General features: G+C 36.4%; 1 protein-coding gene across 2 annotated transcripts in view; it reads left to right on the plus strand.

Annotated features, from left to right (window-relative positions):
• The window catches only part of LOC128855313 (facilitated trehalose transporter Tret1-2 homolog), a 54,576-nt gene that overhangs the window by 19,514 nt on the left and 17,519 nt on the right, over positions 1-17,543 (plus strand). The window contains exon 1 of one of the 2 annotated variants that reach the window (XM_054090115.1): positions 13,214-13,724. The exons of the other annotated variant lie outside the window; for it this stretch is intronic. Within the exon in view, the coding sequence (XP_053946090.1) occupies positions 13,680-13,724 (45 nt within the window). The 5' untranslated portion in view covers positions 13,214-13,679. Of the gene's footprint in view, positions 1-13,213; positions 13,725-17,543 lie in introns of those variants that run through there. 2 annotated transcript variants of the gene reach the window in all.

Consider the following 17,543-nt stretch of genomic DNA (forward strand, 5'->3'; position numbering starts at 1 on the left):
ACTTTTAATAGACAGACACACCAGTACTGTTGCTAAATCCAACTGGAAACAGTTGAATACCTGTGATATCAACAGACAAACGTGGTCCGAATGAAACATGGGTCGCCTACCTAAAGTAAGAGTCTATTTAAATTAAGTAGGAGAGATTTAAGAATCGTAGTAGGTGTACTATTGCGCACTGTCTAAAAGGAAGATATGCTAGTGGATTAGGGACACCATCCAATGACTGTTGCAGAAGCTGTCAAAATTTTGCTGAGGAAGAGACAGTCGAACAACTTTTGTGCGGGTGTGGACGGCTCTCCATGGCTCTCTAGAAGACGGTTGAGATTGCTCAGTCTCGCTTTTCTGGACAACATTGGATTTTGCGAATCTTGAACTAGCTTTTTGAAGGCCACATACTGGTTTAGAGGGGACCAAGTAGAGTAAGGATGGGACAATGAGGGGTCCGTATCACAAGGGGCCTCTAACCAGCGTAGTTGTGTTGAAAGACAGCCACTTCACCTAACCTAACCAAAAAGTAAAATCGTGTTTTTTTAAATATATTTTTTTCTTATTATTTTTCTAACTTAAATACATGTGCACAAGGTGGCACAAAATTAGTCCCCCTATAGGAGGAATTATAATTTATCAAACGGCGTCGTGCGTCAATCATATTTGGCACTTGTAAACTAGACTAGCAAATGGATAACCTAGTGATAGGAGCATTCAAACCATAGTTATAGCTTGAGAAACCAACCAACCCAGGATGATGAAACCACAGGGTATATGTCGAGCAACGGTATTGCCTTGGCAAAGGACAATACTGCACATCTTTCATCGAGATCAAATGGATCCGAATGAAATCAAGAATGCTTCAGTTGCAGATATTCTGAAATTTGTCCAAGGAGGCGGAAAAATTACCGAAAAATTTGGCTTTCAACCAATTCCCAATCTGAGGTAGGGAACATTTAGGTTAAATGAACCTGAAGTAATACATTTAAGGTAGTAGTGCCAGTCAATAGGACTAGTACTACTTATAAAACAAGTAGTAGAACACAAAATATCTTTTCGGCCATTGGGAATACTAAATACTCTGAACTTATTTATTATTTTAGAGAACCCAATATTTAAGGTTTCGAAACGTCGGAGATTCTTGCAAGATAGATTAAAGTAAATTTTATTTATGGTAATGTGCTTAGACGATATCCAAACCGCAAACCGCATACTTACATAAGATAAGTAATAACTTAATGGTGTATGGGTCTGAAAATTTAGAGACACTCGTCCTACAAAGCCCAGCAAAGAGTAGACTTTCGACGCTAAAAAATTAATGTGCTTATGAAAATAAATTTTTTTATCAAACATGTATTTTCGAAATTATGCGACAAAGCTACTTAACTTAACCTTAGATTAGGTTAGGTTATGTTGAAGCGGTGGTCCACTGAGGGACACAATCAGGCGCGTAGCCTATTGAGATGCCGCGTGGGGCACCCTAAGTGGCCTGAAAATATTTCCACTATTTTTTTTGTGTTTAAGTGAAACTTTCATTGTATATTTATAATGTTAAGTTGACATCAGCTACCAGTATACTTTGCCCTGCCATAAGTTCTGTTACAAGATAAGTCCGTTATAGATATGAGATTACAAAACTTTTTTTAACGAAGTTAGTTTTATTTAGTTATGTAGATATTGAAAAAAGATTTTTATTTTCATTCGAAATAGTCACCATTTGCCTTTACACAAGCATTCAAACGATTAGGCAATTCAGATATTGCACTGACGTCGCTGCTCGAACCAAAGATTGTTTGAGACTCTTGAAATTTCGGTGAAGTCTTCGACAGGCAATGTTCTTCAACTCTAACGACAAACTGTAGTCCAATGAATTCTGATCTAGACTTCCAGACGGCCAATCTTCTGCGACTATGAATTCAGGAATATTGTTTTTCAGCCACTGCCGGGTGGTTTTTGCTTTATTTGAGGGAGAGGAATTTTGTTGAAAGATCCAACGTTCACCATTGAAGAAAGCACTGTTCAGCTCATTCACAGCGCTTTCTAAGACATCCTGCTGGTACACTTCTGCCCCAGTCTTAACCCCTTTTTCGCAAAAATGAAGAGATGTAACGCCTTTACAAGACACTCCTCAGCAAACCATTATGGAAGCTGGTGCATGGTGGCCACACTTTGGCACAACATTTTTTGTACCTTTAGAAGTTTTAGCATAGATTTTGTCATTTTGCTTATTAAAAACTTCTTTAATAGTGGAAATTTTCTCATTTGTGAAATGAATATTTTCATGGCCGTTAACCGCGTGCCACCGAAGAAGCTGCTTGCATCTGTCGAGTCTAACTTTCTTCAAGCGCGTTGTCCAAAGGCGACCAGTTGAGCGACGAAAGGCTTTCATATGGAGATCATCTGTAATTAGTCTCGACATGGATCTGGTCGATACATTAATTTCCATGGATATGATTTTCTGCTTTCTAAGGTGATTTCTGCGACTTTTTTCTCGCACGGCTTTTGTGGCTGCACTGGTTCTAAGCAAACGAGGGTTACCTCTTCTTTTTCTGTCTGTTACTTCAGACGTTTGGAAAAAACGATTCGTGATTCGAAATCGTGCTATAAACAAACATTCTCGAAATATTAAGTTTTTTCAGCGATTCGTAAATCTTACTTGCATTTTTACCACATTTTTGTAATGCAATCACTGCAATCCGATTTTCCTTACCTCCCCGCTCTGTTAGTAACAAGCGAAATTTGCCTCGAAACTGAGTATAGTTTATGAGTAGATAATGCATACGAACAAAAACAAAAATAACGCAACGTTTGTTTCCGAATTTGTTCTCACCGTGTGCATTGTAAAATTTGTCACAGAATTTATGGCAAGACTAAATATTTAAGAGTGGAAACCAAATAATGTTAGAGGCTGATTTCCAATCTTCTTTAAATATATATTTAAATATTTTTTTGCAGTCAAATTTACAGTAATCTAAAATTTAGATTCGCTTTTATGAGTTAAAATCAACCCTAACTCGACTATGACTAAGATAGAGTGCACCTTTAATTGAAGTGATTTTTAACTTATCTTGAGTTTGCCATCATTATGCGGCGTTGTTTTTTTAAATTTAGCAAGTGAGGAAGTGCTAAATTCGCTTTGGACCAAACTTTATATATATAACTATATATATGTGTGTATAATGGGCGCTTACACCTTGATCAAAAAGTTCAGGGAATAACCGTCAGGTGACACTCTAATTCTATAACATCTTAAGATTATTGTGTGAAAGTTTGAAGTGCATTAGAGTAAAATTGACAAAGACACAAAGGATTAAGTATCTACCTCTCCAACCGGATTTCACGCTGTAAAAATCTTCACAAATCTTTAAACGCGTTTTTCTCACACTTGCCTTTTTTACGGTCGGTGTCCACTGTAGATTCATATCTACTGCACCGATTCTTTTCACATTTGGTTTTTTTGTTTCTTTACTTTATTCACGAGGTAATGACGTCGATTTTTTTTTTTTTTTTTTAATTTTGTCATATTTTAAAACAACAAAGTTTTCAAGTTTTTTTATGAAAAATCGGTGTTTTGACTTCAAAGCGCTTTAAAAATTAAAAAAAAAAAAAAAAAAAAAATTCGACATTGTTACCTGCGAAACTTTATTAGCTGATGAAAGCAATTTGGTTTTTTGATTTTAGTTGATCCAGTAATGAGTTCTGAGGGACACCGCAATAAAACTTTTTTATGAGACGTCCGCGAAGATTCGCTGCCACCAACTCATTTCTTCATAAAAATCAATGAAAATTTAACACAATATCCTTTAAATATGACTTTATAATGAAGTAATTTTAAAATTTTGAATAAATCAACGGTGTCGACAAAAAAAATTTCGAAAAATATGCTTGTTTTACACCGAATTAACCATACTACCCCCTTAAATTTTGCGTTAGAAATTAATTCAATGGGGCGAAAATCTTGAAATGTTGGGAAACTTGTTGCTACAAAGTTATATCATGCTAAAAAGGGGCAGGATTTCCATGACTGAATCCGGCATCATTCATTATTGGAGACGAAACGTGAGTTTATGAGCACACCATGCGGTCCGGACAACAGACGAGTGGGTGGAGAGCGCTGAATGAACTAAGACCATAAAAATTCCATCCTTTTCAGAAAAAGCGATGGTCACACGTTTTAACAATAGACAATTCTGATGTTATACCGAAAATAGAGTTCCAGAAATATTTCGAGAGTTCGACCAAACGCTGACATAAGTGCATTGTAATTGACGAAGTACTTTGAAGGAATAAACTTGTATATTGGGTTTTCTGAATATATTCCGGGAACTTTATCATCAAGTTGTACACCCTTTTTTGGGTGTTTGACCGAGCTCCTCCTACTATTTATGGTCTGTCTTGATGTTTTCCCACATATTGGGACGACCTCTACAGCTTAAGGTCCTACTGTTTTACGCCGTATCCGAACGGCAAATGGTGTTTTTTTTTATGAGGAGCAACCGCTTTAGAAAAAAATTTTCAATCATTTCGTATTTCATGTCTATGGTTTCTTTCACTTTATATACTCCCAAAAAATAAGATTTATAGCTTGTAACATCCAGAAATTTAGCCTTAATATAGAAATATGTGGGTGCGGATTTTATTCGATCTCAATAATTTTCATGCCGGAGTTAAATGAGATGAGGAGCAAGCAATACGTGTGCCGAGCTTGGGAAAATTTTATTAAGTCATTATCGAGCTACACACTTTTACTCAATTGCCGTTATATGAAAGCTAGGCGTGGGTTTTGACCGATTTTGTCCATTTTCAATACCAAACTACCTCGGACAAAGAGTAATGCGTGCATCAAGTTTTATTGAATTCTATTATATCTATGTTTTGCTAAAGTTTTCGTGCGCATGGCATGCCAGAATTGACTCATCTAACAATTCTGAGCCTGGGTAAAAAATCATTGGAGAAATTAAAATGTGTGTACACAATGGTTTTTTTCCGCTGCTGTTGATCACCGACAGCGGCAGCAATGAATCACTCTCGTCAAAATAATGTCGGGCGAATTTCGTTTTCTGTGAACAAATTTAAATGACTATGAAGCTCTCTAATTTTTCTACTGAAGATTGCACGAAAGAAAGATATTTGTTCAATTAACTTTCAAACTTTTTAAATTGGCTCATAAACCAAAAACAAAAACATAAATTTTTATGTGTTTATGTTTGTTTATAAGCATACATACATATGGATATGTCTATGCATATTTGCACACTTCAATACATATATTTGTATGTATGTACGCTCAATTAAATTCCACAGTCTTGCCTATTACCGGGCTCGGAAATTTTTTATTGGAAATAATTCACTTATCGATCCGACTCGAAGCCTCAGACCACTGGTGTCTGTTAGTAAATAAATAAAACAGTTGCTCGTCCCTTTACCGTTTGCTCTGTTAGTAAACTATTAGCAAAAGTGGGTGTGTGTTTTGCTGTTGATCTATAAAAGCGACAAATATCGTACGGAAAAATAAATAAACGCAAAAGCGAAACATTTCAAGAGCAAATGATTGAGAGCTGAGAAAAATACATTCGTGTATGTATGTATTGGTGAAATTCTTCAAATTTGTTTACGTCGATCAACCGACTTCGGCTTGAATTTTATTTATTTTTTCCTTTACTTTCTTGCAATTTTGCACCATTTCACTTAAAATATTTAAACAAATACATAAATCATCACATGTGCATACATTGCATATACATATAAGTATGTATGTGTGTGTATGTATTTGCAAACAAATAATTTGTTAGATGCAAGCAACTAAATATACACATACATACATATTTTACATATATAAATACATATATAATATATATATGCATGTGGATTATATTTATATTTTCTTAGCTAAGTGCGTGTGAAACGACTATTTGAGCCATTTTGACGTCATCAAAGATGCGCGTTTCGTATGTTTATGGAACTACGATTTTTGCATTGCTTTGAACTCGCCCAGGAAATTGTAAAGCAAAAATATCAGAAATGCATAACTTACAAACGCTTTGGGAGATAGCAAAGGTGTGTGCGATATAGAGCAGCAGTGGCTTCCTACAACACATTCTGAACGCATTCGTTAGAAGAAAAACCGATGCATAAATTTGCGTTTAAAAGGAAGTAGAGGGCAATGGGAAGCTTTTAACCGAATCCACGTGTTCATTTTAGAGGCTGATTCAGTTAGCGATGCAAGGGTCAATTCATTTGTTGCATCATTTCAAGTCTTTCAGATAATATGCAATAAAATATCTAAAGTGTTTGTGGTCACCAATGCGATAATAATCCCATTCTTCATGCAAACACTTTAAGCTTCATTTATGTATACCTCAAAAAGTTTTAATAACGTAGAATTTATACAGTCCGGTTCCCTTGATTGGAGACAATAACTTTTATGGAAGAAAATGGTTATAAAGCAACCATATTTGGTAGAGTAACCCGAAGTAGGCAAACTGAGCGCCTTATTTAAGTGAGCCAATAAATCAAGCACCGTATTATAGGTGCTGAAGTTTAACTGCTGCGAAATATCGTTAGATGGAATAATATTTTGATGCATATTTATTTTCAGAAAACTTCGGATTACTATATCAAATATGGTTGCTTTATTAACCATTTAAAAATTATATGCATATAAATATTTATTGTCAATTAAAGTGTTAACTGCTGTTACAATATTTCCTACTGCGCAACACTTCTACTGTTTGCTTCTCCGCAAGAAAGTTATCAGGTGCGCAACTAAGCTCTCGCTGTTTGTCAATAGATGCCGCCAGCAGTATGCGTTAGTCGATTCTAACACTAAACATCATAAACCAAGCTTAGACATATGGTAAACAAACTGCTTCGACACATTAGTCATTTTATTTTGGTATCATATACTTTCGGTTTTGTGAAAATGTCTGATTTTGCGCCGAATAATCGTCATTTGCAGGAAGTGTTGATTTTCCGCTTTCATATAAAAAAAACGGCGGCTGAATCACATCGAGAGCTACAAAAAGTTTATGGAGATGCTGCTTTAAGTGAAACAACGTGTCGAAATTGGTTCCGTCGCTTCAAAGACGATTCAAAGGTGATTTTAATGTTGACGACCATCCGCGTGAAGGAAGGCCAAAAACCTTCGAAGACGCTGAATTGGAGGCATTGCTCAATGAGGATCCGTGTCAAACGCAAGAAGAGCTTGCTTCAGTATTAGGAGTTATCCGCCAATCCATTTCCAAGCGATTGCATGCTTTGGGAATGATTCAGAATTCAGAAACAGGGGACTTGGTTTCCTTATGAGTTGAAACCAAGAGATTTTGAACGTCGTGTTTTCTTTTTTCGCCTGTGAACAACTGCTCCAGCAGTAAAAAAGGAAGGGTTTTCTTCATCACATCGTGAAAGTCATGGCGACTGCGCGGTCATGCTTCTACGTCTGGGCCGAATATTCACGCTGCGAAGGTTATGCTATGTATTTGGTGGGACCAAGTTGATGTTATTTATTATGAACAGTTAAAACCAAACGAAACCATCACTGGAGAGCACTGCGCGAGAAGCGGCTGCAACACGCGGAGAGGCATAAAAAAGGGATTCAACAGCATGGCATCGCTCGGCCTCACGTTGCCAAACCCGTTAAAAACTATCTGGAAACACTGAAATGGGATTTCAGGCATTCGTTTTATGAGAGGAAATGCCCGACGCCATCGTCAAAGAGAATTATCAAAAATCAATCTGAATTTTAAGTAGCTTCAAACTGGCACAATTTATACACAAATTGTACCAAAATTTCATAGACTACAAAATTGCATATCCAGTATATACATATATATATTAATCAAAACGCGCTGCTATTATTTTAAAAAGGTGCACATATTTGTACATATGATTGCCCATGTTGTAGGCTGTTTGTTTGCCGTCACACCCCTTGTCATCATTAGATAACCGATCATATAATTCACTTTTCATCTTGCTTATTCAAAGCCATCATTCATAGTATGACAATTCGAATCGTGGGAATGTGTCAGATATTTCCTTCTTTTGAAAAAATACCATTTGATGCCAAATCAATGCCGTACTGCAGTTGGAACCAGCACCTTCGAAAATGGTATTAAACTTGGTTTGAAATACTTAAGGCAACTCTTCTCGGGCCATTGATCAGTTATGGTTCGTTGTTCAAGCATAGTCAGAACCTTGAAAGGAAATCGATTGTCTTGTACGGTCCAGAGCAATATTCTTTCCAAAAGTGACTTCCATTTGATCAGGTCTCGTCGTTGTTTGGCCTTTTCATTTTCATCTTTCAATTCCAACTTTGCCATAATAAAGTTGGTTTAGCTATCTGCTACTACGGTTTCTAGTCAACAATTTATTGTTAATATTCCCTACTTTTTGCATTCTGCAGTTTAGAATACTATTTTGTCTATAGTTCTCAATATTGAAGTTTAAATTAAAAAAAGAAGTCGACAGCGTCAAATCTATTTTCTAGCAGGTCCAAAAAAGCTTTTCATTCCTTTTAGGTGCTCTAAATGAGCAACATATAACGGGTGATTTTTTAAGAGCTATAAAAATGCATGATATTTTTATTTAAATCGATAGTACAGTCCATATAATTTACCATAATGTTTGAAGATTATTTCATGCAAATGTTGACCGCGACTGCGCTTCAAATGGTCATCCGCTTAGTCCAATTTTGGCATACTCTTTCCAATGTTTCGGCCGGTAGTAGGCTTGTCTGAATAGAAATGAGCTTTAACATAGCCCCACAAAAAATAATCTAAAGGCGTTATATCGCACGATCTGGGTGGCCAATTGACAGGTCTCGAACGTGAATTAAAATGTTCACCGAACTCGCCTCTCAACAAGTCCATTTTAACGCGTGCGGTGTGGCATGTGGCACCGTCTTGCTGAAACCACATGGCATGCAAGTCAAGCTCTGGCATTTTGGGCAAAAAAAAGTTGGATATCATTTCACGGTAGCGCTCACCATTCACAGTTACGTTACGATTCCGAGCATCTTTGAAGAAGTACGGTGCAATGATACCTCCAGCCCATAAACCGCACCAAACTGTGACCTTTTCTGGATACATTGGTAGCTCTTGCAATTCTTCTGGCTGATCTTCACTCCAAAATGGACAATTCTGCTTATTTACGTACCCATCGATCCAAAAATGAGCTTCGTCGCTGAACACAATTTTTCGACTTTAAACTTTCTTAACAGAACATGCATTTTTATAATAAAATTCAATAACTTGAAAGCGTCGTTCGTTTATAAGACGATTCACGGTTAAATTATAGACCAAACTGAAGATGTTTGACAGTGAAACAAAACACGAAACGTGCGTCAGCTGTTTAAACCAACTGTTTAAAAAGATAATAGCTAAAAAATCACCCTTTAGATGTTGGCAGTTCAATCATGCTACACTCTGCAATTTTTATTCCATCCGTCAAAAATACACGACTGCAATTCTCACTACGTTACTCAATACTAAATTAAGTTGACTATATCTTCGACAATCAATTTGGATTTCGTTCACCTTTACTTATTTTCGCCTTTAATATGCACCTATAATGCTCCATGCGAATATTATGTATATATATAATATAATATGCACAATCCTCTGTTGTTTTTGTGGTTGATTTCCCAAGAGTGTAATTTCCTATGGCCACGTCGTTGTGTCCAAAAAGAAAGGGAGAAACCTAAAAACCAGTCCATAAATTTTGTCAGTGCTGTTGAGAAATGGTTGGCCAAAAGCTCGCAATCTTGCTCTTTACTCACCAACTGTCGCATGTCCCATCACCGAATTGCTCAAAGTTTGCAGACGATGTTAAATTATTCATTACTATCAACTGCCTGGAAGATTTTAAAAAACTTGAAATTGATTTAGCAGCATTTCTAAATTGGTGTATCATAAATAATCTAACAGTATTTTCACATATGCGGTTATTAGCAATAATTTCACAAAAATTAATATACCCGTTCACATATGGCAGATTAGCCACAAAATTGACGGTCAAGATTTCGTGAAAAGTTTTTCTTCATAGAAATTGGTTTCGCGGAATATTTTAGTGTTTTTGAGAGAACGATTCTACCTTACTAAGCCTCGGCCTCCAATGGCTAGTTGATCGGTGGCCGCATTCGTCATATAATATTATCCACAGCAGTACTGCCTGTCTAAAGGTATCTAATTCTTTACAAAGTCAAGAAGCTAATATTAACCGAAGACTTTTCAAATTGTTTGTTCAAGGTTCGCATAAGTCGCTTTACTCGTATAGTTAACCGATAGCGAGAGTTATTCGTCTTTGTAACAAGCACGTGGCGCTAATTAATTTCAACGACAGCCTTTATTGTCTTCAAACTGTTTAATTAATCTACATTTAGTCGTGGTCTGTTAGAAATTTTGTAAATAAATATAACAGTCATGTGATGATAAGTTTTTGGGACATTTTTGCTTCAAATATTTCAAAAAACACCAGATTAAAATTTATATTTTTGGACCTTTGCACTTTGGCAATGGCGAATATCGCAGGCGATGGAACGATGAGCTGTGTGAGCTTTACGATGCCATAGACATAGCGCAGCGAATAAAGATCCAACGACTACGCATGGATACCAACGCTCCGGCTCTGAAAGTATTTGATGCGGTACCAGCTGGTGGTGGAAGGACTTGGCTTCACTTGATTTATTAAACTGGCGCGCTTTGTTAAACTCGGCCAAAATCGCGTAAGCGGTTATTGCGTTAATTAAGAAAAAGAAGAAATTTTTACTGTTAACTCTCAATATACCAACAAGTACATATAGTTGCTACTTAGAGTTGCTTGAACAAAATTAATTTTTTTTGAAGCTCAAATACCTGTTTAAATCGAATAATAATAAATAAATAATGAAATAAATATTAATAATAGAAATAAATAATAAAAAACAGTAGCTCCAAGTGGCTCGAAAATTGTGTTGATTTTTAGAATTTTTTTTGCTGGCGGTCTTGAACATTTGCTTCATAAATGATCATCAATTTATAGGTATCGGATTTTAAATCGAAATAAAACAACGAAATCTCAAATTGATTGGGTAATCCTTATTATTTTTGTGTAGAATCATTCATGACATTTATATTTTAAAGATAATCCCTTTCAAATATTGGCCGCAACTGCGCCGGAATTCGGCCAACCGTTAACACCAATTTTTGGAGATCTTCGATCGGTATCTCGTGAATAACTTTAGTAATGCCTCAATCGAAGCTGGTTTATCCTCATAGCATCTAGGCTTTACATACCCGCACAAATAAAAGTCCAGAGGTGTGATGTTACACAATCTTGGTGGCCAATCCACTGGTCCGAGACGAGAGATGAATTGCTCACCGAAACGACGACGCAGGAATTCCATTGTTTCACGGGATGCATGGCAAGCAGTTTCGTATTGTTGGAACCAAATGTTGTGGAGTTCAAGGACTTCAATTTCCAGCATCAAAAAGTCGTGACACGTTTATCATGGCGCGATGGCATACGCAATTCATTGTTACATTGGCGCCAGCCTCCTTTTTGATGAAATATGGGCCGATGATTCCTCGAGCCCATAGGCCGCACCAAACGGTTGCTTTCATTGGATATAATGGCCGTTCTTGAATGGCTTCAGGTTGCTCTTGCCCAAAAATGAGCCCCATCGCTGAACACCTAAGTAGCCATGAACGCGCGATGAACACTTTTCACAGAACGTCGATTTTTGTAATAATATTATTAATAATAATATTACAATTTGTGAACTTTGCTGCGCTGTAAGTCTTTCCACGATGAAATGTTAATGAATACTGAAGAAAATTATGTATTTCGTTTGACAATAGTCACGCGTGATCTGTCAAACAACCCTATAGGAAAAAGTACCTTCAATCTGATCACCATTTACAACGAATGCTCGACATTTTTTTATATGGAAGAAAACACCCATATTTTTCAGCAACAAAAAATAATTCTATAAAATGAACGCAATATTTTAGTTACTTGAAATTTTCACTTTTCGAAACTTAATGGGCTAAAAAACTGCATACCCGAAATTGTCTTTAAATTTGTATAATAAAGGGTTTTCCAATAACAGGTGTTATTTTGGAATGGATTGCGCTAACAAGAGATGATTAACGATTTTTTATGGCTGGAATTGGTTGGTATTGATCTGGACAACTTTTATTTTCAACAAGACGGCGCTACCTGCCACACAAGCAACGAAACCAGTGATCTTTTACTGGACGAGTTTCCGGACCGTGTTATCTCTCGAAGAGGTGATCACAATTGGCCACCAAAATCTTGTGATTTAGCACCTTGTGACTTTTTTCTTTGGGGCTACGTGAAAGAGAAGGTCTACGCCAACAGCTCAGGGTCGATTCAAGACTTCAAAGATGAAATTCGTGAGGCTATCGAGGACATAGGGCAGCCACTTTTCAATACAGTTATGGAAAATTTCATGAAAAGAATATTGTCCTGTAGGCGTGGTCGTGGTGGTCTTTTGCCTGACGTTATTTTCCACTATTAACGGCATACCTTCCTCCTTATAATGAAATAAACATCCGATCATTTATATTAAAAAATAACATTTTTCTGTGAATATCAAAATAACACCGCTTATTCGAAAACCCTATATTTGAAATTTTGCTTTTTATGGATTTTATGGGATAATGAATTATATTTTAATAAAAAAAATTATTAAAATTAAATGGGAAATAAATAAATTGTCAATAAGTTTTAGTGCTTTAGTTATTTAACGCAGTGTATAATTGCACAAGAATAAATTAAAGTGTATCTTCTACTGAAAATGGATAGACCCTTTTGTTTTGGTTGCGCATTACCCACCGACGAACAACTCATCCTCAAACACACACACATACATATGTACCTGTTTACATTTTATTTCAAATAAAATTAATTAAAATACTATAGAAATTGAATGAGGCGAAATTAAATACAATTAAGGGAACACTGAAATCACTGCAAATGAAAGTACATTTACATACGTACATACATACATAAAACATACGCACATATACATTTATAAACTCATAGAGCAATAAGGAAAAGAAATACAAAACAAAAAATTAAATAAAATAAAATGTGAGGAAACGCGGCGACACCAATACGAAATTTAATTGTATGCAAAATATAAATAAAAGAAATGTTTTATTGTAGAAAATTGCTTAGCAAAGCGAAAGAATTGTGCTGGTCCAAGAGCGCATCCCCACAATCGCATTTATCGAGCGGCCAACACTGCGACGGTCAGTGAATTGGCAGCCAGTCTTCGCGCGGAATTTGAACAAATCGGTTGAGCCATAAAAAAAAATTATAATTTCTAAAAAATCAAATCAACTGAATTGTATTGCGTTGAAAGTTTGAAAATATTATAATACATCGCGATAATAGTAGAGTTACTTGAAAAAGTACAAAAAACGTTAGAAATGAGTAAAAAACTTTTTGCTGTGCGCAAGTAGAAAGTTAGTTCATCCGTCTGTGGTGAGAAAAGGCTGCAAATAAAAACTGTAATCGAATTCTAAAACTCGAAAAATAATCAGTCAAGTGCCAAGTGTTAAGTCTTTTGAAACGGTGTAAATTTTATTTCATTATTGCAAATAAAAAAGTTTACCACTAACTGTTACATAAACAACCTTCGAAGCGCACCCTTGACATTTCCGCAGTGCGCGTAGTCAACAACAATGGATTCGGATAAAGTTGTGCGCGCCATGGCGCGTTGGTGGCAGGTAAAGTGTGACAATTCGTTAAAAACAATAATGAGTGTCATGAAAACGGGGTTTCTAACACTAAACTTTTTTTTTAATATTTTTTGTTGCTGGCTGCATATATAAAAAATATATCTGCCTTTATTTTTTCTAAAAAAAACAACACACTTTGAATTAATTTTTAGTGCGAAAACAAACCCTTAAAGTAATTTATTGAACTTATTGAACATTTATAAGTATGTAATGACACTCTCTATAGTTTAGAGTGATGAAAATCAATTCCGGTTTTTTTGACACATTTTCCAACTTTTTAGACAAGAAGCATCAGAATGATTTTGTTCAACATTTTCTTATACTATAGCCAAATTTCTCAAGCAATGACAAGCCCCAGATTACGAGTATATTTCTGTCACGAGTTCTATTTTCTTATAAGATATCCGCTTTGCAAAGGCGATACAAAACTAAACAATTCATTTATAGAATGTTTGCAAGGTGGCGCAAAAATAATCACACTATCCAAAGATTTATAATTTTTGCAAATAAAGTCGTACATCAATCTAATTTGACACTTGTGTACTCGACAGCTGCAGTATACGAAGAGAGGAGCAATGGAGCGCGTAAAGGTCAAAATAAAGATTTCCTCCTTATAGTTAGTCGTATTCAGCACACCCATTTACAGCTGCCATAGTAGAATGAGAACTCCATTCATGTTCACCGTTATCGACGTGCACCTTTTCTTTCAAGCAACCCCAAAGAAAGAAGTCCAACGGTGTCGTTGACGTTTAGGTGTGAACCACACAACAACAACGTCGGCCCTTGAAATTTAACCACCCTTTATATTATATTATATTGGTAAATTAATCTGAAATTTAAATTTAAAACCTGCAGTTTTTATTTGGTTTGAGCAATTCGTATTTGAAACGCTGAGCTGTGCGCTTACAGAACTTCCAGTACTTGAGCCTCTATCATCTTCAAAATTATTTCAAAGTAATTTTTAATATAGAAGAAAGCGCGTAACATTGTAACAAATATTATACAAACATTAAGATGATTCTACAGAAACTTCAAACTTGCATTTTCAAACTAAAATTTGATAAACTATAAAACTGCATACCAACATTTTTTCTACAATAGAAATTTTAGTTTTCCATAAATTTTAATACGAACCGTGAGGTTGTCATGAAAAGTTTGTGAAATTTGTATACTTTTTCTACAAAGTTGGAAACTTGAATAACACATGGGCTGAAAAGTCCGGGCCTAATACATAGATGGCACTAGTTTTATTGCTTTCATCTCTTTTTTAGTTAGTACTAACCTTAGATAGATAGCTGTTAAAATTTCTATTCATTAATTCGTGAGGTTTTGTGCTGAGAGTGACGCTACTACTTTTGTTATTTTGAAATGGATCAAAAAGAATTTCGTGTTTTCATTTTACACTGCTTCCTCATTTGGAAAAAATACCATTCAAGCAAAGCAATGTCTTGAAAAGTGTTATGGGACTCCGCTCCATCACAAACAACAATAAAACTATGATTTGCCTACTTCAAACGTGGTTGTAGAGGCACCCGATATGCAACAAATGAGGCGGTAACAGCAGAAAACATCCAAAAATTCACAAAATCGTTTTGAATGATCGAAAAGTGATTAACTGACTTCATAGAGATATCAAAAGAACGAGTTTGCTTTATATTGTGTGAGCATTTGACTATGAGAAAGCTCTGTTTAAAGTGAGTGCAGCGTTTGCTCACTCTAGATAATTCTGAGCAGTGTTTGGCCATGTTTAAACGTAATACACCATGAAACATGGATCTATCACTTCATTCCGGAATCAAAACGATCGACATCTGAGTCGACAGCAACTGGTGAACCTCGTCCGAAGCACCCGAACGCACAACAATCGTTTGGAAAGGTGGTGTAATACTCGTATTCATCGACTCTCTTGAGAAGCGAGATGCCATCAACAGTAAATATTACATGCCGTTATTGGAGATTGCGCATATGGCAAAGAAAAAATTTTGTTTCATCAAGGCACAGAGTCACAAGTCAATCAAAATAATGACAAAACTACTTGAATTGAACTTCGAATTTGCTCCCACATCACCGTATCCGGTAGATTTGACTACCAACGCAGACCTATAAAAAAATGCTCGCCGGTAAGAAATTTCGGTCGAATGAAGAGGTTATCGCTGAAACTGGTGCCTATTTTGAGACAAGGATAAATCGCTCTACGAAAGTGGTATTGAAATGTTAGAGGGGTGCTGGAATAATTGCGTTGTTCTTGATGGGCAATAAAGCTAATTTTGAATTTTTTCTTTGTTACGCCCAGGACATTTAAGCTCATGTGTTATATACATATATACGTGTTTGCATATACATATACATAAGTGGCGCATATCTCCATTGTGTTAGGTGCTTGACCGAGCTCTTCATCCAATTTATGATATGCACCTTGATGTTCTCTAAGTGGGATGCCATTTGTGAATGGTGTATGGACTTTACTTATGAGAAGCATTATCATGAAATAAATACACTCGGGCATGTTTATATGTATGCAAGTTTAAAATTAAGCCAAATTAATAAAATTTTTGTTTTTAGTCTTTCATATGCAATTTTTTTGAACTTTTGTTTTATTTGTATATGGCTGAAAACCAATTTGTATAAGCAAGCCAAAGACGACACGTTTTCAAATTTATATAAACTCGGCCGCCATTGGCTATGCACGTATGTTTCTATGCCCCCCTATGCAAATATGTACGATTATACTCGATTATACTCTAAACCAATATTTACAAATGTTTTGCCAACAAAATTTTCAAAACAACACCAACGCTGCAGTCAAAACTACTACGATGATGAGTGTGCACCTGCGCTGGCGCTTTTCAATGCGAACCAAAATAAGTGATGTGCTCGTATAAATGTGAATACATACATGCAATGTATACATATTTATGTAAAATACGCCAATATTTGGGGTAATTGTTGTTTTCGTGATAATTTTAGTATAATCTCGAGATTTCGGGATTCCTCTCGGGACACAATTTTTTTCTGCTGCTGTTGAAGCTCATCAAATTTTCAATATCAAGGCCAGTAAGAACATCCACAAAGTTCGAGAGGTTGGATTTTGTCAATCTCAGAAGAACATACCGCAGGTGGTCCAGTGTATCACAATCCTCTCCCTTCGCGGGAAAACTAGCCCACATGTCCCTTGTCTGGTCAGTTCATCCGCCTCACAGTTTCCAGCAATGTTGCTGTGACTAGATGCCCAGAGGAGCCGTATGTCAAATATTTCCTTTCTTGAAAGTCAATACGTAAGTGAGTAGCCAATCAGCTGCTTCTTCGATTGCGACTACCTCTGCTTGGAACACACTGCAACGGTTCGGTAACCTCAATTTGATTCGTATGGGAAGCTCCGTGCAGAATACACCTCCGCCCACCTTTCCTTCCAACTTCGATCTATCCGTGACAGGTTCACCCGATCCTGTCTCGTAATGTAACCCCACGTCCACTCTTCCTTTGATGGAATGTAAGTGGAGAAATATTCGCTTTGACTAAGCGAGGGTGTACATTGAACCGTCGATAAGGGGATGAGCTCAAAGTTTCTTAGGATACTTGAGTGCCCATAAGTGAGGTCGAGCCTATCGCCCGAGCCACTCAGTCTGATGCGGTACGTGCAACGGCAATTTTGCATGCGATGTGTACAGGCGTCCGACCTTGAAGCGTCAGACCTTGTGCTTTATTGATTTTCATAGCAAAGACTTTGTTTTCGGTGAGTTGAGGTCGCATTTAAAATTTTTTTAAACACTTCTGATTTTTGTTACCTCCTGGGCCTGTGTGCTGAGC

Source organism: Anastrepha ludens, chromosome 2 (assembly GCF_028408465.1).
Source record: "Anastrepha ludens isolate Willacy chromosome 2, idAnaLude1.1, whole genome shotgun sequence".
Taxonomy (NCBI): Eukaryota; Metazoa; Arthropoda; class Insecta; order Diptera; family Tephritidae; genus Anastrepha; species Anastrepha ludens.